At 48.5% G+C, this 21,216-nt stretch overlaps 1 protein-coding gene across 1 annotated transcript in view; it reads left to right on the top strand.

Annotated features, from left to right (window-relative positions):
- Nucleotides 1–17,697: 17,697 nt before the first annotated feature.
- The window catches only part of TARS2 (threonyl-tRNA synthetase 2, mitochondrial), a 195,892-nt gene continuing 192,373 nt past the window's right edge, over nucleotides 17,698–21,216 (top strand). Inside the window, exon 1 of the mRNA XM_086947465.1 lies at nucleotides 17,698–17,838. Within this exon, the coding sequence (XP_086803591.1) occupies nucleotides 17,767–17,838 (72 nt within the window). The 5' untranslated portion in view covers nucleotides 17,698–17,766. The remainder of the gene's footprint in view (nucleotides 17,839–21,216) is intronic.

Genomic DNA, 21,216 nt, shown 5'->3' with positions numbered 1-21,216 from the left:
CAGAACAGCCCTCCTCAAAATATCCCTCATCATAATAGTATTCAGACATGAAAACACTAAGAAGTGCCAGATACACCCACCAGAGGAAAGCTGGAGCCAATATGCACTGTCTGCTCTAGAAAACACTATAAACACCTGAATGAATGACAGGGATAATAAGGGGAGTGGGGAACCCCAGGCAAGCCAATGCAACACAAGGACGCAAGACCCAATGTGTGCAACCAAAATTCAAATGTGGAGGGAGGGCTTGCCTAGAAATTCAACTCTAGGCAATGCCTATGCTTTAGTATACAGCCCAAATCACTCTCAAACTGAAATAAGCGTCACTGGGGGACTTGAACAGTCTGGTGGGTCTTGAGCAAGTATTTGCGCTGCTCCCGCGGTCGCTCAACCTGATAACGGTCGAAATCGGGAAAAAAATGGCTGCCGCGCATGCGCGGAACGACCTGCCTGTCAACCTAAAAAGAGGACTGCGCGTCGGAGCGACACGCGTCCTCTCCCCCGTCTCATCCGTTCCACAGCAATCGGACGCGGGCACACAGCGCCCGGTCCCGGGAGGCAAGAAGCGCTCCACAAAATCCACGCGCACATGAGGACAGCCGAACCGGCAAGTAGGCACAGCGTGATCAGCGCCCGAAAGGCTGTATGGAAAGAACCTGAAACGCGCTAGCAGCGCAACCCGCTAGAGACAGAAGAAACACTCGGCACCTGAAGCGCGCCCAATAAACCAGCCGCAGCGCGAGCCGTGCACACTAAACAGGCAACAGACACGAGTCCGTATACAATAAAGCAGGCAAGATAACAGTTTTTAAGCGCTAAACACGTAGACATACAGCTTAAGCAACCACAGAGCTAGCAAATGGAAGACAGAAAAAGTTAATGCACTTAACTGGCTGCGGAGCAGCAAAGAAAGAGGATGTGATATTCTCTTATGCTCCTTATATAGGGTTCTACTCTATGGTTGTCATGTGATACCCACTAGTGTTTATGGGTATTGTAGTGTGTATTTTTGTTTTTACTTTATCTGATTGGTTGCTGAGAATTTTCAGTAAAAAAACGAGACGCATAATCGGAGCCTCCGGTCCTGACAGAGAATAAATAGTCTGAGTGACTGCAGAGTTGTATTTAGCCAAAGCTTCTACTATGTTATCCGATGAGTTATTCCGTGGCATTATAAAGGAGGCTTGAAAGCTCTCCGATGTGACTTTGTGCCATTGTCTACGGGTAAGATGTGTGGCTGAGTTTGGTACCTTGAGTTCCCTTGGGGCCTGAATAGAAAATTCAATTAGTGCATGGTCGGACCAGGTTACTTATGGGGGGGGGGGCGAGATTGGGGGCTGGGGGGTTCACACTGAACATTAGGATCGTTGGAAAAAATGATGTCCAGCGTATGGCCGGCTATATGGGTTGGACCTTCATTAAGCTTAACCCCAAGACGCCCAATCAGAGTGCTTTATAAGAATGGTAAAATCTTCAGGGGCTTCTCAAAGGTGTCATTTGTTAATACTTATAAGAGCACAAGTTACATTTACACATGGTCACATTCGTGTTTTTTCAAAACCACATACATACACCACACAAAAACCATTCTATGTCACATAACAATCCACATAAATACACTCCACATAATTCTAATCAGCATAATTCCACTCAACGCCACGCAGTTCCGTGCCACACAATTCTATGTCCGGACGGAGGCGAGGATTATGCAGTCCTTTCTTCTCTTTATTCAAATAGCAGGTTTAAAGTACACAATACAAAAAACTTTAATCAAACTACAACTCCCATGAGCACATGGAGCACAGTGTCCATAGCAACCATAGTCCCATGCCATGGGCGGCCGCCGTATATATGCATATGACGTCCCTTCCGCTTCCCCTTTCTTCTCTGCTCGTCAGTTAAGTCACACTTTATTACTTTTCCTGACGAACTGTGTCTTTGATGAGCTTTTGTTGATATTTGTGCCTGTGCATGCCCGCTGCCTTAGCGTTATTGTTAGAAGCGCGTTAAGCTTCTGCTCGCGCCTCTTTGTTCTGTTTGGACGCGCGTCAGGCTCTGCCTGCGCCGCCAGTATCCTCTGTTGGTCAAGGACCGAGTCAGCGCGCTCCTGCGCTTCCCGGCTCTGTGGGGCGCCCGACACAAGGACAGACGGCTTGCTCAGCGGTTCTCTCCTCGGTGTGACGGCGCGTTGAGGCACGATCTGCGTCTGCCTTACCAACCCTCGCCTTGACAACGGCTCGGTGCTTCCTCATTACGCGCTTTGAGCGCAGCACCATCTGGTGGCGGAAATCGGGTACTGCACCCGAATTTTGACAGCTAGGTTTTTTGAGCATTGGCGAGGGGGCACCTTTAAGTAAATAGGACAAAGGCGTATTTTAGTGCTCTCACCCTCATCTGCGATATGTCTTATGGTTATATGATTATACCACGACTTCAGTTACCACGCATGGCTTTACCACGCGAATTTTACCTCGCAAGTGGCTTTACCACGCTGGTATTTACAACGTTGCATTTGTCTACGAGTAGAAACGTCTTACCTGCACGTCTTTCTCCTCGAGCCCTTACTTCCATCCTCCTTTGAAACAAACGTCAAAACACGTACACCGAAATAAAAAAAGGACTTTTTTTGACGTATACGGCACGTCTTTGGGGGAGGCTCTTTCCTCTTTCTTTTAATTTTTTTTCCGTTTTTTTTGTTAAACTAATCTGCTTGTTTTTTTTGGGGGGGGAGACCCCCCCCAGCCCCCCCAAGCTCCCCTCCGAGCCCCCCCCCCCTCCCTCTGCCCCCTCATGCCCACGCTGATCGACTTCAAGGAATACCACGTCTCCCCCCTAGCCCGTGGTAAAGACGTCGTGGAAGGTACCCTGCGTGGAAGGCACCCTGCGTGGTAAGTGTCACGTGGTAAACCTGAGTAGTGGTAATGCCTTCGTGGTAAATGATGTTTCCCATGTCTTATGAACAATCAAACGCCTCAATTCAGGAGGCGGAACAGTGTTGGCCTCTCCAACCCTTGCCGCCTGCTGTGGGTCTCGCGCTCTCGCAGGCCCTGGATACGGCGCTGGTCCCCCTGAGGGACAAAGTGGACGCTCTTGCCCAGAGTATCCAAGGGGTGTTCGGTCCTCCAGTGCAAGCAGGACACGGATCCCGCGGCACACGTGGTGGTGGTAAGAGGACCGCGAAGCGCCACGCGGGGCACCTGGAGGAGTTCGACCGTCTGAGGGACTCTTTCCGTAAGAGTGCGCGGACGCTTAAACTTGTACCCTGCCGGGAGGGGTTTTACCCCGGAGAAAATGGCGAATAGGTCGCTCCGGAACCGGCCAGGATGATGGTTTCCCTGTGGAGGGAGAGGGTGTATCCGAGGATGAGTTTTCTTCGGACGAGGATGTCGATGCAGGTCGGCCTTGGCGTCCGGCGTCACATTCCTCGGAGTCCCAGGATGGGCGCGGAAAGGCCTCAGACATGTTTGACCCCACTAGGATTTATCACCCTAGGTCGTCGGAGTAGCTTCCGGACCCTAAGGTGGTGGCATATGTAGCGAGTAAGATACTCCAGCCTCTGGAAAAGGAGGTTAGGACCCGCATGCAGGCGAATTCCCTCGACCGAAATTGGAGGGCAGGGTGGATTTCACTACGGATATTGATGACAAGCTCTGCGCGTCCTTCGCCAAGTTCATGAAAGACCCTAAAAAGGGCATAGACCGCTCATGGCACAACTGTCAGGACAAGCTCCTGGATGCTGTGGGCCCCGTGACCCAGATCATTCAGTTGGCCTAGAGGGCTAAGGAGTTGGGAACCGCGTTATCCACGGATATCATGGCAGGGTGGGCCCAGCGAGCACTATGCTTCTTGGGCAATGCGAACTGTGCGTTGGCGGTCGAGCGGAGGAGGTCCCTGCTTATTAAGATCGACCCTAAACTGGGCGACCTCGCTACCTCTGAGGCAGGTCCTATTGCACAGGGCAAATTGTTTGGCGAACCGTTCATCAAAGAACTGAACAAGTTTGTTACCACTTTTTCCGCGCTGGATAAGGCACAATCTTCGATAAAGAAGATCTTCCCTGGTCGGGTTTTTGCTGCGGCCGGAAAAGGACGGGGTCGCTCCTCCAGCCGCTCTTACCAACAGGGCCCCAACAACAACAACCAACAGCGCCGCAACAACGACTAGAACGACGGACGCCAGGGCTCTTTCTACCCCAGTAGAGGCGCGGGGAAGGGCCTCGGCAGAGGCTATCGTGGTGGGGCCAATGCACCGGGAGGTCCAGTTGGTGAGTGTTACCCTTTTTTCCCCGTCCGTACTGGGGGGGGTTGCGGGATCATATCCACAACTGGTGCAAGATCACGGCAGACCCTTGGGTCCTCCAAACGGTCAGAGTTTTCAAGATAGAGTTCTACGGAACTCCTTGTCAGAAGACACACCCCTATCCGCTGGGGTTTTCCGCGGAGGACACGGCCCTGATTGCCACCGAAGTGGCGGAGCTCCTCAGGAAAGGGGCGATTCGCAGGTCCGTTATGCATCCTACGGGTTTCTTGAGCAACATCTTTCTAGTTCAGAAGAGGGACGAGGGTTTCCGCCCGGTCATCAACTTGCAAGAGTTCAACGAGTGGTTGGTTTACCGCCACTTCAAGATGGAAGGGATCCATCTCCTGCGCGACAGCCTCCTCTTGGGGGATTGGATGGTCGGTTTGGACTTGAAGGACGCGTACCTGTTGGTCCCCATTTTTCCGCCTCATCGGCGGTTCCTACAGGTTTTATGGGACGGGGTGGTCTTCGAGTTCCAGGCGCTCCCATTCGGCCTATCATCGGCTCCGTGGTGCTTTACAAAGCTACTTCGGCCGGTGGTGGAGACCCTACGCGAGAGAGGCGTGAGGCTGATCATTTTTCTCGACGATATCCGGATTATGGAACAATCGTCTGATCTCCTCCGACACAATATGAACATGACTATTGCTCTCCTTCAGGACCTGGGGTTCGTGATAAATGCACGGAAATCCGAACTTCGACCGTCGAGACAGACCATTTTTCTGGGCTTCTTAATCGACTCGGAGACTGCCTCCCTGAACCTGCCCCTGCAGAAGGTGACCGAGATTTGCAAGGAACTTTCTCAGGTCCTTCGGAAGGACAGAATCTCCCTCAGGCAGTTGGCTCAAATCGTGGGTCTCCTCTCGTCCTCGATTCAGGCGATATTCCCCGGTCCCTTGTATTAGAGGGCCCTCCAGCGGCTGAAAGTGCAGCATCTCAGAAAGGGGCTCACGTATTCCGAACTCATCTCTCTGACGGAGGAGACCAGAACGGAACTACGTTGGTGGATAGAGCACATGAGTGTGTGGAACGGGAGAGCGATCTTCAGTTCCAGTCCGGATATGATCATAGAATCGGATGCCAGCAGGTCGGGCTGGGGAGCCCGGTGCGGCACCATTACGATGGGAGGCCGCTGGTCGGAGGAGGAGCTCCGACTTCATATCAACTGCCTGGAACTCCTGGCGGGCTCTTTTGCGGGGAGTCCCTCACCCAGGATCAAGTGTTGTGTTGCATCCTGCTACGCATGGACAATGTGTCGGTGGTGCAATACATCAATCGCCTGGGCGGTCCGAGGTCTCGGGCCATGGCAGAGCTGGCAAAGGACTTCTGTCATTACTGCCTGGAGAGGCAGATCTCGGTGTCAGCGGTGTATCTCCCGGGACTTCAGAATTCAGTCGCGGACTGGCATTCCAGGAACTTCTACGACTTCAGCGACTGGATCGGTCAGTCTTCCGGGCTTTGATGGCCGAGTGGGGTCCGTGCACGGTGGACCTGTTTGCTTCCCGGCTCAATCGTCAGCTTCCGAAGTTTGTGATCTGGAGGCCAGACCCGGAGGCGTCGGTGGTGGACGCATTCTTGCAGGATTGGTCACAGGAGCTGACATACGCATTCCCTCCTTTTCTGATGATTCCTCGGGTGACGGCGCAAGTTCGCCGACAGCAAGCGTCCATGATCCTGGTGACACCGTTTTGGCGGGCCCAGACGTGGTTCCCTTCCCTGTTGGAGCTGTCGTGGGATCGTCCGATTCGACTGCCATTGTTTCCTTCTCTGCTCTCGGGTCCTCTGGGGGAACCCCATCCGTTAGTTCTGCAGGAGACATTGCACCTCATGGCATGGAGGATTTCAGGGGACGTTGGCAGGACGGCCGCCTTTCGGAGGACGCTGTGGACCTCATTCAACGGGCCTGGGCCCCAGGTACCGTCAAGAGGTATCGCTCGGCTTGGGGACGGTGGCGTCGTTGGTGTCTGGGACGACACGCCGATCCCGTGGGGGCCGATGTTAGTCACAGCTTGAATTTTTTAGCCAAATTGGCTCAGTCAGGGTTGGCATACGGTTCTATCAATTCTTTCAGGTCCGCCATTTCGGCGGGGCACGCCCAGATCGATGGTAAACCAGCGGGGGAACACCCTTGGGTTTGCAAATTGATGAAGGGCGCACGACTTTCCAAGCCCACGGAACCCAGGTATGAATGTCTTTGGGACGTCAACATTATACTGCGTTTCCTCGGCTCTTGGCGTGAAAACCAGTATCTCTCCAGGAAGGAATTGTCGGCAAAATTGGCGATCCTGATTTGCCTGGTTTCCTATAAATGCCTATCGGATGTGAGGGCGTTGGACATCACTGCTCGAATGTTCACTCCGGATGGGGTAACTTTCACGGTCGCGAGGAATACTAAGACTAATATCAGGTCGGTATCTTATCCTGTATTTCTGGAGCAACCCAAGCTCTGTGTAGTACGATGCCTTAAGGCTTATGAGGAAATGACAGCGGAGTATCGCCTTCCGGGGGAGCATCAGCTCCTTATGGCCCTGCAGAAGCCTTTTAAGGCGGTGTCATCTCCATCCATTGCTAGGTGGGTCCGTTGGAGCATGACCGAGGCGGGGGTGGACGTGACTAAGTTTGGGGCTCACTCCACAAAAGGGGCTATGGCCTCGAAAGCCGTTCAGGTAGGTGGCCGGTTGGAGGATATTATGAATGCAGCGGATTGGTCCTCCGAGTCCTAGTTCAAGAAGTTTTATTTCAAACCCATCTATGACGCAGCAACGTTGGTGGTGGATAAGCTTTGAAACTGCATAATCCTCGCCTCCGTCCTGACATAGAATGAAACATTTCCTAGCTAACGTAACGGAAAATTTCAATTCTATTAAGGACTAGGAGGTGAGGATTATCCCTCCCCGAGACTGGGGCGTCTCGTCCCACCCGGGAACCTTCGTATGGTCAGTAAGTAAGTTCTTACAATATGGGTTTGATGAGGGTTTGTTACAGATTTATCTCGATCTGACTACTTCATTTTGAGTATGAATAATATTTTCTACGTTTCTTTGGCACTGTGTTTTAGAAATGTTTCCTTCTGTTGTTAGAGGACGTCTGTAAATTGCCTCTTTATGCTTCCTTCCATGGAAGGTGAACATGATAACGGTTTCTCTTATATTGTATAGGACAAGATCAGAAGATGGAATGAGTGGGTTAGCAGAGAGTTTTCCTCACAGAGAAGAAGAGGAAGCGGAAGGGACGTCATAAGCATATATACGGCGGACGCCCGTGGCATGGGACTATGGTTGCTATGGACACTGTGCCACATGTGCTCATGGGAGTTGTAGTTTCATTAAAGTTTTTTGTATTGTGTACTTTGAACCTGCTATGTGAATAAAGAGAAGAAAGGACTGCATAATCCTCGCCTCCTAGTCCTTCATAGAATTGAAACTTTCCGTTAGGTAGGACATTTTAACTCCACACATTTCCATTTCACACATTCAATCCACACTGTGGTAAAAGAAGATGCAGAGTCCACTTGATAAGTTAAGATCCTTTATTGCAGGTTCCTTCCAGGTTAGATAGACAGGTCAAGATTGTAAGGTAAACCCCACCAGGAGCCAGCTGTTAGCAGCTCAGCCTGAGATGACAAACTGCCACAGTAAAGGCACAGTGAGCTAGAGGGACACCCTGGCATTCTATGATGTCATAGATAACATAGTACAGTCTAGCCAGAGAAGAACAGTGGAGAGGACATTTACTACACATCCTCTTCCCTTATGGAGTACTAGCAGAATAAAGGAATGATCGGCAAAAATACCTCAGGTGCAACAATCAGCAAGGAAGTACACCAATAAGAAGAACCAAAAGTAAAAGTGTACAACATGAGATGACGTTAGCATGAGGTATCATTAGCAGAGCAAAGAACAAAGAAAACAACATTATGACATAATATGCCACATCCCCCTCCCTTAACGAAACAGCAAGGTTTCGAAAAAAAAACCAAGAGCAACAGCTAAGTTAGCTGCAGACACTCATAACCTCCCCACACATGGGTACACCACAGGGTAGACACCCTAGGAACACAAAAAAAAAAAAAACTACCCCTGATAAAGATGTGCCGACACTAAACGTATGATAAATTCACAGCTCAAAATCTTACCAAAATGAAGCCCTGGCCAGTAGCAGCAAGAAGGTAGACTTCGAAAGGAAAATAGTGCACAAACCATCTCCACCAAAAGCAGGGGGTCAGCGCATAATATGGAGAGTGGACTACCCATAGACACTGAACCTCCCCTGAAAAGGGTACACCGCAGGACAGCAATCCTGAGAATAAAAATGGGCGTTGACTACAGAAAAACGGACAACCTCCCCTGAAACGGGTACACCGCAGGGTAAGAGCATAACCCTGGGAAATGGGGCATGGACTACCCATAAACACTCAACCTCAAAGGGTACACCGCAGGACAGTAATCCTGGGAAAAGACATGGGGCATGGACTAGCCGCAAGCACCCAACTTCCCCAGAAAAGGGTACACCGCAGGATGAAGACAATAACCCTGGGACAAACTATGGGGCATGGACTACCCACAAACACCAACTTCCCCAGAAAAGGGTACACCGCAGGATAAAGACAATAACCCTGTGACAAACTATGGGGCATGGACTACCCACAAACACCAACTTCCCCATAAAAGGCTACACCGCAGGATGAAGACAAAAACCCTGGGACAAACGATGGGGCATGGACTACCCGCAAACACCAAGTACATGGGGCATGGACTACCCACAGAGAAACCACCTCCCCTAGATAGGGTACACTTCAGGATACCAACCCTGACAACATGGATGAACATACACCACTACATGGGCATGGACTACCCACACAAAAACCACCTTCCCTAGAAAGGGGCACCTCAGGGTACCAACCCTGACAACATGGATGGACATTGACTGCCCAAAAACACCAAACTACATACCCAACGCAAAATACACACTTTTCATAGGAGCACAACAAATTCGCTAAATTAAAAACACACACCACATTCCGGAAAAAGACAGTGTTAACTAAAATGCAGAGATGAAATAACTGCAACACAAATAAATAAATAAATGACATTAGCTCCGGTGAGCGATCTCTCACCCGGGGTCTTCGTACTCAGCTCTCCGCAGTCGCCGCTGAACTTCGCCACAAGAATGAAGCGTCAAACAGACTATGGAATGCCACAGGCTCCACTCGCTTTCAAGCCGATGCATCACAGGTTTCACACGTTGCCCAGACTGTCCACAAGCACAACAGGAAAGAGAACTGACACCGATGACAGAGGCTGAACTCATGCGTAGGCAGACAGCAGCTCGGGAAACTTCTCTGCCAAAATTGCCCAGCTTCAAATTAACTTGTGAAACGTCGAAGAAACACTAGTTCACACTCGTAGAGGAAAAATCACAGAACATCAGTAATGACGAGCGTATCGTCGTAGAAGTAAACGTTATGCTGCTGGAGGTGAATCTGGTGTTGGCATAACAACCAAAATGGCTAGCAGCCGTTATTGTCAAAGGACGTGCTGACGCAGGTCAATCTGTGGAGCGCTATGCAAAAAAAAAAAACAGAAACGTCACAGGAGCGCGGGGATTGGACAGAGATCAACACGTCATGAAGAAGTTCACCAACTCCCTTTGAGAGTTCTATCACGTCATCAGATGGACGGGAGAAGAGAAGAAGGAAGATCGCTGCTGGCCAACCGTCAACCAAGAGACATCGGCAACCAGGACGGTGAGTAGACAAGCATGGAAAGGCACAGAAAGCTGAGGCTGTGCAGTCTTCACACACAGCTAAAAGCATGCGAGCGCTGTGGCATGAATGCGGATATTTGAAAAGTACAGCTCGCGCTGCGTCTTGAGATCAAACCGCTACGCCGCACAGAATTCCAACATGCGCCATACCATAATATAATTCTCCAGGCCACGCAGTCACAGCCAGAGTGACTGCCCCGTGTCTGTTGTTCACCAGATCTTGAATGCAGCAGCGCCGTTTCCTCCAAAGATTAAGGGAAAGTTCAGAGTTTCCACCAGTAAGCAGTAAGCTGTCAAAAATAATTGCGCTGGTCACCGAATGGGCTCACCTAGACCAGCGCTGCCAAGCCAGATAAGTAAATGTGATGTCTCACACCAGACCGATGCCTTTCCTCAAATTGTAGGACACAACAGTGATGCCCATACGCACGCTTCTCCACACAAAAGAGTTTAGAGATGACAGCAGAGTCAGCCAACACAACAAACGCCAGGTTGTAGGCTGACAACACAGGAACAGATACCAAGAAAAGACACACGCCCAGGGTGAAGGCTGTCCAGGTGTGATAGGACACTGGTGGGGTCAGCTGGGCGTTACCTTCTGTTTTATGAATAATTTTCACAATGTCTTTAGTTCCTTTCTTTAGTTCCTTTTCTTGAAGTAGCTTCCTTAGTGCACAGGTAAGTTCATCCTCTTGAAAACGTCGCCAAGTTGTGGTAAAAGAAGATGCAGAGTCCACTTGATAAGTTAAGATCCTTTATTGCAGGTTCCTTCCAGGTTAGATAGACAGGTCAAGATTGTAAGGTAAACCCCACCAGGAGCCAGCTGTTAGCAGCTCAGCCTGAGATGACCAACTGCCACAGTAAATAATAGAAAGGCACAGTGAACTAGAGGGACACCCTGGCATTCTATGATGTCATAGATAACATAGTACAGTCTAGCCAGAGAAGAACAGTGGAGAGGACATTTACTACAAACACCAATCCACAAAATTCAGCTCGCCAATAATTAAACTCCACTACATACCACTGTACAAAATACCATTCCACATAATTACACTCAAAGACACACAACCCCACTACACAGAATTCCAGTACACTCAATACCACATAATTACTATCCACATATATTCAATCCACACCATTCCACAAAATTCAGCTCGCCAATAATTAAACTCCACTACATACCACTGTACAAAATACCATTCCACATAATTACACTCAATAACACACAACCCCACTCCACATAATTCCAGTACACTCAATACCACATAATTACTATCCACATATTTCCACTGCACACCATGTTACACAATTTCACTCCTCAAATTCTATGTCAGGACAGGAGGCTCCGATTATGCTTAGTCTCATTTCTTTACTGACACATAGCAGCCAATCACATTACAGTAAAGAAAAAACAGAAATAGGGCAACCATAGAGTACACCCATAGTATATAAACAGTCTCAGAGGTAACCACTTCCTCTTTCTTTGCTGCTCCGCAGCCAGTTAAGTGCTTTATCTTTACTATTGACTTTGCGCATTGTTATTTACTATATGCTTTGTGCTGACCTTTGCGCTTTATTGTCGCGCGTCTGGGGCTGTGTCTCCGTTCATTCTTCGGGCGTGTTGTTTGCTGCCGGCGTGCAGTTTTTTCCTTCGTTGTCGGAGCGTGTGCCTCACCTCCGTTGTCCTTGCACGAGCGCTTCCTGGCTGCTCGCGCGCTGTTGGTGGAGCGGGAGCAGGGGTTCCGTTTTGCTTAGGAGCGCGAGCACTCTTGCGACGGTCTTCGTGGACAGGCGACAGTCGCGCATGCGCGCTGTCCCATTTCCGGTTGTTGGTGTTTCCTCAGCTGGTTGAGCGACGGCGTATTGACGTTTTGCCCACGGCCTGTCACTGGAGTTAACCCCGTCAGACACCGAGGTCTTTTGAGGGCTTTGGTTGTTATTCTTAGCATAGGCTCTGCCTAGAGTGTTCTATTTGATACAGGCTTTGGCTCCCTCCACATTCTAATTGTTTTTCGAGTCAGGTTTATTTCCTGCTTCTTCGAAGCCTGTTTTTGGGGTCTCAACACCCCCCCTTGACTTGTGTTTTTTGTCAACACTCCATATTGTTCAAGTCGTCTTGTGGGCACTTACCTCTACTTGCTGTAGAATGGCTGATTATTATGATGACGCTGAAGACGACTATTATTATTATGCTGATGAGGAGGAAGGCTCCTTGGAACAGGATTTGGTTGAACAGCTGGACAAAGGTGTTCAGCAATCCGTTAACAAAGCACTTGTACGTGCTATTAATCCTTTGAAGCGTCACCTCAATCTCTATGCTCAGCAGCAGGGCTGGTTGCCGGCTGCCAAGAAAACGGCGAAGTCGCCTGTTAACCCTCACAAATCTGATTTTCAGCGTCTGGCGAAAAGTTTAGCATCTGCGCCATCCACGACTGCAGGTCTTCATGAGGCTGATTCGGACAATGTGTTATCCTCCGCATCTTCAGACCATGTTTCTCCTCCCCCTAAAAAACGGGTCTGTAAGGAGCATTTTGTGGACGCTCCTGAGCGTCCTCCGGTGCTCAATTTCGAGCCGGCAGACATCGTTCATCCCAACTCTTCATCATGGGGGCCTTCTCCGGCTGTAGCTGCCTACATTGAGGCACATATCCGTCAGCCTTTTGAGGCTTCGGTTCGTGCCAGACTGCGCTCGGAATGCCCGAGGCCTGATTTGTCTGCCCATTTGGCTGAGACCCCAGAAGTTGACCCCATGATGGTCACATATTTGAAAAAATATGCCAAGGACCCGAAGAAGGGCCTGGATAGATCTTGGCGGTCCTGTCAAGATAAGATGTTGGACGTCCTTGGGCCTCTCACTAAAATTTTGGACCTAGGTTACAGGGCCCAGGAAGCTTCTGCCCTTGTTAACCCTAAGGAAATGATCGAATGGGCGCAACGGGCAATTTGCCAATTGGGTAATGCGAATTGTGCCATATCTGCGGAACGTCGCAGATCCATCTTATTGAAGCTTGACCCTAGACTCTCTGAATTGGCCACTTCTGAGTCGGGCCCTGAGGCGGACGGCCTCCTGTTTGGCCAGCCATTCCTTAAGGAACTCACGCGCTTTGTATCAACCTTCAGTGGCATCGACAAGGCGCAGGCCTCCTTGCGGCGAGCCATGCGCCCGGTTTTTGGAAAGGCCGGACGAGGTAGGGGACGCTCGTTCGGCCGCGGTTCTGCCAGTCAGTCCCAGAGAGGCAATTCCTCTCAGCATAGAGGCTCCTACGACGCAGGTTATTCATCGAGAGCCAACTTCTATCCTTCCAGAAAAGGGAAAGGCCAGTACGGCAAAGGACGTTCCGGTGGTCATCAGGGACAATACCAGGATTCCCACTCTACAGGTGAGACTGATTCCTGCATGCGATGTGATGTTGGGGGGTCGCATTCAGTTTTTCCTGCAGAATTGGCGCATGCTCTCCGGCGATGCTTGGGTGCTACAAACTGTTCAAGGGTTCAGAATAGAATTCTATCACTCGGTGCATCAGACTTGTCCCCCTCCTTGTCTGCATTTTTCTCTTCAGGATCAGGTTTGTCTCTCCGAGGAGATCGACTCTCTTCTCAAGAAAGGGGCGGTGATTCCAACCACCCGTCATCCAAAGGGGTTTGCCAGCTCTGTCTTTCTGGTCGAGAAAAAGGGGGGCGGTGCTCGCCTTGTTCTCAACCTGAAAGAATTCAACGGGGGAGTCGTCTATCGACATTTCAAGATGGAGGGAATCCATCTCTTGAGAGATCTCCTTCGAGAAAAGGATTGGATGGTCAGGCTGGACCTCAAAGATGCATATCTCTCGGTTCCGATTTACAAGCCACATCGCCGTTTTCTCCAGTTTCTCTGGCAGGGAGTTTGGTACGAGTATCAGGTTCTCCCGTTCGGTCTTTCGTCGGCACCATGGTGCTTCACGAAGCTGTTGCGACCAGTTGTGGAACATCTTCGGTCTCTGGGTGTCAGGTTGATTATTTATCTGGACGATATTCTCCTTATGGCGGATTGTCCACTCAAACTTATTCAACATCTGGAATTGTCCATCACTCTTTTACAGTCTCTGGGGTTTCTGATCAATGTTCAGAAATCGGTGTTGGTTCCATCCCAGCGTATAGATTTCCTGGGCTTTCAGATCGACTCGGTAACTTGCCAACTTCTCTTGCCCAACCAAAAGATGCGTTATATCAAGAGAGAGTTGACATCTGTTATTTCCAGACCGACTGTGTCGTTGAGGTCGTTGGCACGTGTAGTCGGTCTGCTGGGCTCTTCCATCCAGGCGATTTTTCCGGGTCCCCTGCATTACAGGGCAATGCAGCGCCTGAAAATTCTTCATCTCCGGAAAGGTCTCGGATATTCCGATCAGATTCCTCTTACGGAGGAGGTCCGGTGGGAGATGCAGTGGTGGTTGGACCACATGGAGGCCTGGAACGGCCGAGCCCTCTTCGGTGTGTCTCCGGATCTAGTGATCGAGTCCGATGCCAGTCGGTGGGGCTGGGGAGCCCGTTGCGGCTCGGTCTCGACAGGGGGTCGTTGGTCCCCTCAGGAATTGACACTACATATCAACTGTCTGGAGCTTCTAGCGGGTTCCTTTGCGATCAAATGTTTTTCTCCTCTGCAAACCAGTTGTTGTGTCCTTATCCGGATGGACAATATATCAGCAGTCCGCTATGTCAACAAACTAGGCGGGACCAGGTCCAGAATCCTGGCGGAGATTGCCAAAGATTTTTGGCACTTCTGTCTGCAGAAGAAGATCACTGTTATTGCGGAGTACCTTCCAGGATGCCACAATCAGATAGCGGACTGGCACTCCAGACATCTCCGGGATTACAGCGATTGGAGGCTGCATCCTCGGGTCTTCCGTGCTCTCCATCGGCGTTGGGGTCCTTGCCAACTAGATCTCTTTGCCTCACGCCTCAATGCGCAACTTCCGCATTTTTACAGTTGGAGGCCGGACCCTCAGGCTCTGGCCACGGATGCCTTTCTCCAGCAGTGGCCATCGACCCTCTGTTATGCCTTCCCTTCATTTCTGATGATTCCCAGGGTATTGGCCTACTCCAAACGATTTCAGACGGATCTGATTCTGATTGCCCCTCTCTGGAGGGCTCAAGCGTGGTTTCCGGTCCTTCTAGAAATGTGTTCGGCTCCACCGTTTCTCCTTCCCCCTTTGTGGAATCTCCTGTTGGACCCTCTCGGGGATCCTCATCCCCTGATCCTCTCAGGCTCCCTCCCACTTCTCGCGTGGAGGATCTCGGGGATCGTTGGTCGCTCCCAGGCCTTTCAAGCGACGCTTCCAAGCTCCTTAGTGAAGCATGGGCTCCCAATACTCACAAACGGTATAAGGGGTCTTGGAAGCGTTGGTGTGATTGGTGTTCACAACACCAAGTTGATCCCGTTTCAGCAGATATCAGCATGATTGTTAATTTCTTGGCCTCCTTAGCCACCTCTGGTTTGGCTTATTCGACTGTCAACGGTTTTCGGTCGGCTATTTCGGCGGGTCATGCCCACATAGATGGGAAACCCGCGGGTGAACATCCTTTTGTTTCCAGGTTACTTAAAGGAGTTCGTTTCGCAAAACCTCCCACTCCTAAGTATGTTACCTTGTGGGATGTTTCGGTTGTACTCAGATTTTTGGAGGCCTGGCCTCCCAATGCTTCCTTATCTCGCAAGCAACTATCTGCAAAACTGACTATGTTGTTATGTTTGGTCTCATGTAAGCGCGTGTCGGACGTACACGCTTTGGACCTAGCGGGTCGCAGCTTTACTCCTGAAGGAGTTTCCTTTCGTCTCTCCAGACGTACCAAATCTAATACGCCTTCTATTTCTTATCCTTCTTTTCCTTCTCATCCCAACCTTTGTGTGGTTCAATGCCTGAAGGATTATGAGGTGAGTACCGCTTCTTTGCGTTCAGACATGCAGGGTCCGCTTTTTATTGCCTTACAAAAGCCTTTTCGCCCTGTCTCTCCAGCTACCTTGGCGCGCTGGGTGCGGGGACTTATGTCTGAAGCTGGAATTGATGTTTCTGTGTTTGGCGCACACTCTGCTCGGGGAGCGATGGCGTCCAAAGCCTATTCCATGGGTGTTACTCTGTTTGATATAATGAAGGCTGCAGATTGGTCATCTGCTTCTGTGTTTAAGACTTTTTATTTTAAACCTATCGATTGTGTTGCTTCTGTAGTGGTGCATCAGCTTTAAACAAGCATAATCGGAGCCTCCTGTCCTGACATAGAATTAAAAATTTGCAAACATTCGTGACAAGAATTTTCAATTCTATTAAGGACTAGGAGGCGAGGATTATCCCACCCGTTGTCTATGCATGTATCGATTATATTGTTACTATGCAATACTTCATAGATCTTTCCTAATGATATGTGATGAATGCTTTGATTTTTTCTCTGCCCACCCTTATTTGCTCATGATTACACAGGATGTGTATTACGGCTTTGTGTCTCTTTTCAGGCTCTGATCCCAAGTGAGGTTCCTCCGGCTCCGCCCTTGTGGAAGTTCTGCTGCGAGTTTCTACTCCTCGTTGGCCTGCTTCTGTTCCTGTGGCTTTTGGAAGTTCCTCCTCATTCGGATTTTGGACCTTTTGGATGATGTTCTCCTTGGTTTTTCTGATGTTAATTGGTTCTTCATACTGGATTTTGGACAAAGAAAGAGGAAGTGGTTACCTCTGAGACTGTTTATATACTATGGGTGTACTCTATGGTTGCCCTATTTCTGTTTTTTCTTTACTGTAATGTGATTGGCTGCTATGTGTCAGTAAAGAAATGAGACTAAGCATAATCCTCGCCTCCTAGTCCTTAATAGAATTGAAAATTCTTGTCACGAATGTTTGCAAATTTTTAATTCACTCCACACAATTCCATAACCAACAACTCCGATCCCACCCACATAGTTCCACTCCACACACATCTATCCCAAAACATATGGGTAAAAGACAGTGTCATTAACAACGTCAATAGCGCTAAACTCACACTGAAGAGCGATTTATTGGCTTTGCCAATGCTTGTTTTTTCCCTGCAACTAGTGTTAGAGGGTAAACTTAAGAGTCGCTGGCAGAACTCTGAGGGGAAGTAAGGAACTAAATCGTGTCCTATTTTAATCCTGCTTCTCGCGTCAAACGTCAGTCTTAGTGTGATTCATTGATGGGTATTAATAAGCTAATTGGGTTGGATGCGGGCTGTCCGTTTACACAGCTGCGACGTGCGAGCCATCCGTGCCGCCATCTTGGAAGAGGTTACTGTTTTTGTGGGCGATGCAGGGAAGCACCCAATGTAATCTACGTGCCTTCCTAATCTTGCGTCAAACCCCCTATAGAGCGTGCTTGGATTGTTATCTGTATCGAACCCTTGGTTGAAATGTTTTTTACAGAAAAGACTACCGTGTTTCTTGGCACCCTTCGTAATAGCAAGGCAGACAGAGACCCGACGAGATATTGGCTTTCGGTTGTTTTGTTCAAGGTACCACCACTGGCAGATACTGGCCTTTTACCATTGTTTCACGAGATGTTTTAATCGAATTATGTCGTCCCGTTTTTGTTTTAAGTACAAAGTGAGTAGTCCTTCTTCTCTGCCCACTGCTGCTCACAGTCTCTCGTCTATGTCGTTCATAATTTAGTAGTCCTTCCCCGATGGCTCTAGTCTGAGTCCCGGCATGTAGTGAGCCGAAGAGAGGGGAGAATGCACTTTTCAGCCCTGGTCCGGAGAGCTCTCTGGGTGCAGGAGCCGATTTGTAGGTGCATCACCAGCAGGGTGCGTGTGCTTAATTTTTCAATGCTTCTGGCTATCTCGTTTTCAATTGCATACACTGTATGACATTTCCACCTTTGCAATGTTCAGTGTCTGACATTTGATTTAAGTACTATAGAGGTGACACTAGGTGAGTTACATCTCAGATGTTTTTGTGTAATTATGTGTTCTAGAAATTCAACAGCAGTAACCACCCAATGAGTTACCCAACGAGATAAATGTAGTTGAGGTTTCCTTATAAAAAACATCTTTCAGGTCGAGGCTAGGCAGCGATGAAGTTTGCCCATTTACTGATCTTCTGTGGAGGCTCTATAGTGCCTGGTTGCCCTGTGAATGACATGCCTGCACTGTAGATATTAACTTCCTGGTAGTTGAAGCAGTGTATGCTGTCAGGTTGTTCAATGTGTGAACATGTTTAGGCAGGTGTCACATGGAGTGATAGGTAGGAGACTGTCTGAGCTAATGTTGCTGGTGTGTTGTTAGGAAATCCACCATTGGGATATTTGTCCCTGTATTTCGTTAATACATTCAGTCTATGCATGTGACAATGTGTGAACGGCGACCTTTACAGTCGGACTGCGTTTTCTATGCCTGATGCCTCCATTTTCTTCCCGTGCATACTGAGTTTGTAGAACACGCTGATCAACTGTAGAATTTGGCTGTCTTATACTACTTATATAGAAGAGCACTTCACATGACAGCTCCAGAAAAGTATGAGTGGCTTGATTATCACAGGGGCTACTCTCTTCTATCTGTTCATACATTGATGAACTATCCTACTTTATGACCTGATGCTCAACTCACTCGAAGTACACACTGCCAGTGGCCATGCTCTGAGGCTTTTTCATTGGTTCCTAAGTGTATTCTAGTACCACCAAGCTTGGCTTCTCTTACGCGATCTTGACAGTAAAACCAATATGTATCTCCTTACTGCCTCTCAAACTTGCTAAGCCAAAATTGGGGACTATAGCTTGCCTTCCTGTACTGCATGCCTTCGACCAACCGTTCATCTACTCTATGATTGAAATCATTTTGTTCCTGTCTCCATTTTCAATGAAAAAAATCGGTGCTTACATTTCTTTCCCCGGGGCTTTAACCGTTGCTGCACATTTCTGGTTTCCTTCATCCCAATGCCATCTTTAGCTGGATACCACTAAATCAATATCCGTGTTCCTACATAAAGTTTTGAACATTGTCACCAGCATACTCATAACCCCTCTCAACTCCCAGGCCACTTCACCCCTTCAGACAAAAGGAAGATAGGTGCAGGATATACACCAAGAACCTGTGCTAGTAGCTTTTTTTAAAATGAGTGCATAGCTTTCCAACCTCCTCCTTTCAAAAACATTCCCAATTCTATCTATTGGCATTGTGTTGAGGCTAGAGCCCCATATGATCTAACAATCCCTAAACCTCAATGTACTCACTAGAGATGCAGATGATCTTCCAATTAGCAACCTAATATTTCAACAGCCTTTCCATTTAATTAATAACTGCAGCGTGTCCAGGTAACAAGCCCTCGTCACACAGGACCTGTTCCAAGTCATCAGTGTACTCATTTCAACCTTTGTGCACTGCTGAATCACTGTTTTCATTTCACTTACCGACCTAACCATGGACTAGAAAGAATTGTTGTTCCCTAATAGTTACCTTGCCTAAACTCCTTTTTCTCAGACGTCTAATATGCTGTGGCCAGTGGAAATGGTACTGCTCTGGTACGCTTACCTCTCTTTCTTTTAGCCACAGTATTACATTAAAACCCGCAATACATATTAGTTCCTCTTTGGAACTGTGGTAGAACTGGCAACTACAACCTCTACTTGGAACATGGTGTTGGTTGAAAGTGTATCATGGGGAAGACAAAGGAGCCAATTTAAGCAAGGAATGATGGCCTGGGAGTCTGTTCAATTCAATCATCACGGCTGCTTGATCTCATTTGTCTGTCTATTTCTAGGTTAGCTGCTGACCGCAATGCGCACTGCAGGCAGAGGGGAGGAAACTCTCCTTCGTCTGCACACCTCTGTGAATAGAACGTTTGTTTTCTAGCATTTGCTGCAAGAATTTTAGATTCTATTAAGGACACGGAGGCAAGATTTCTTTACTACTCAAAACACAGCAGCCAACGAAAAAACAGTAAAACTTACTACATATCCCATAACCATGCCTTTTCATCAACCCACCAGTAGTGTCTAGGCATAACATACAAAATAGAGAGGAATCATCTTTTCTACCTCTTTCTTTCTGAAAAAACGCAGTCCAACAAACAAGAGAACCTTGCCCTTAAAAGGAATGAAAGAACAGCTCAAACTGACATTCAACGGAGAGTCACCAAAGTCCATAACATTGACTTCCAATGTGAAGAGGAGTTCTCCAGTACTCCAAACAGACCCTTGAAAACAGTACACAGAGAACAGCAACCCTCAGCTGCTTCAGTTTTGCCTGGATTCGGAGCCTGAAAACCAAAGTAAGAAATTAATCCAATCTCAACCCTCACTGAATCATAAAGGCGGGAAAACATTAACAGTCTGTACATAACTGGCCCTTTAAAGCAATGATACCATACAGCTTACTTGTCCCAACGGGTGGGATAATCCTCGTCTCCGTGTCTTAAATAGAATTTAAAATTCTTGTTGCAAATGCTAGAAACTTTTCTATTCAATGGTAGGGCCGAAGGCTCTGATTCTGCTGGTTCAAAGCTGACCAACCACAACAGAAGAAACATGCACAATAGGTTTATATTAAAATATCTTAAAAAAATCAGATGACCAACCAGCAGCACAAAGAATATCTTCTAGCCTAGATCCCAGTGCAAATGCTTTGGAGGCCATGGCTCGCCTACCTGAGTGAGCACCGTACCTGGAGACATCAATACTAGCTTCCGACATGCCCAGCAGATTCAACGTGCCAAGGTCGCTGCAGAAACCTGAGGGAAAGGTTTCTGAATAGTCAACAACAGAGGACCTAGAGCACAGTTCTTCAAACTGTGGGGCGCACCCCCTGGTGGGGCGTGGATGGGTTCCCAGGGGGGCGCAAAGGCCTCTGCAAGCACATGTAAATGAAGACGCCTGGAAGTGCAGCAATGTTTATTTGCTGCATTTCCAGGCTGTCTTCATTTACTCCGAAGCCCTCAGAGTGCCTTGGGGCCAGAGGTCAGTGGGTGTGCTGCTGGGGGCTCGGCTGGGCAGTGTCTGGAGTCTTATTAAAACTCCAGCACAGCCGAGTTTTTCACAGGTCTTTAAAGACCATTTGTATACTTTCGGAAACTGGTTAAAAGCTTAGTTTTTTTTCTTTTTTGTATTTTACATTTACTGCTGTAGTGTGAAAATGCATTTCATGAAAAGGAATATAAAAAAAGGTTGCCAATAGAAACCAGCATTGGCA

This window comes from Lissotriton vulgaris, chromosome 12, assembly GCF_964263255.1.
Source record: "Lissotriton vulgaris chromosome 12, aLisVul1.2, whole genome shotgun sequence".
In the NCBI taxonomy this organism is placed as follows: Eukaryota; Metazoa; Chordata; class Amphibia; order Caudata; family Salamandridae; genus Lissotriton; species Lissotriton vulgaris.
Note: the sequence above shows the minus strand (reverse complement) of the source record. Positions and strands in the feature narration are given on the sequence as shown.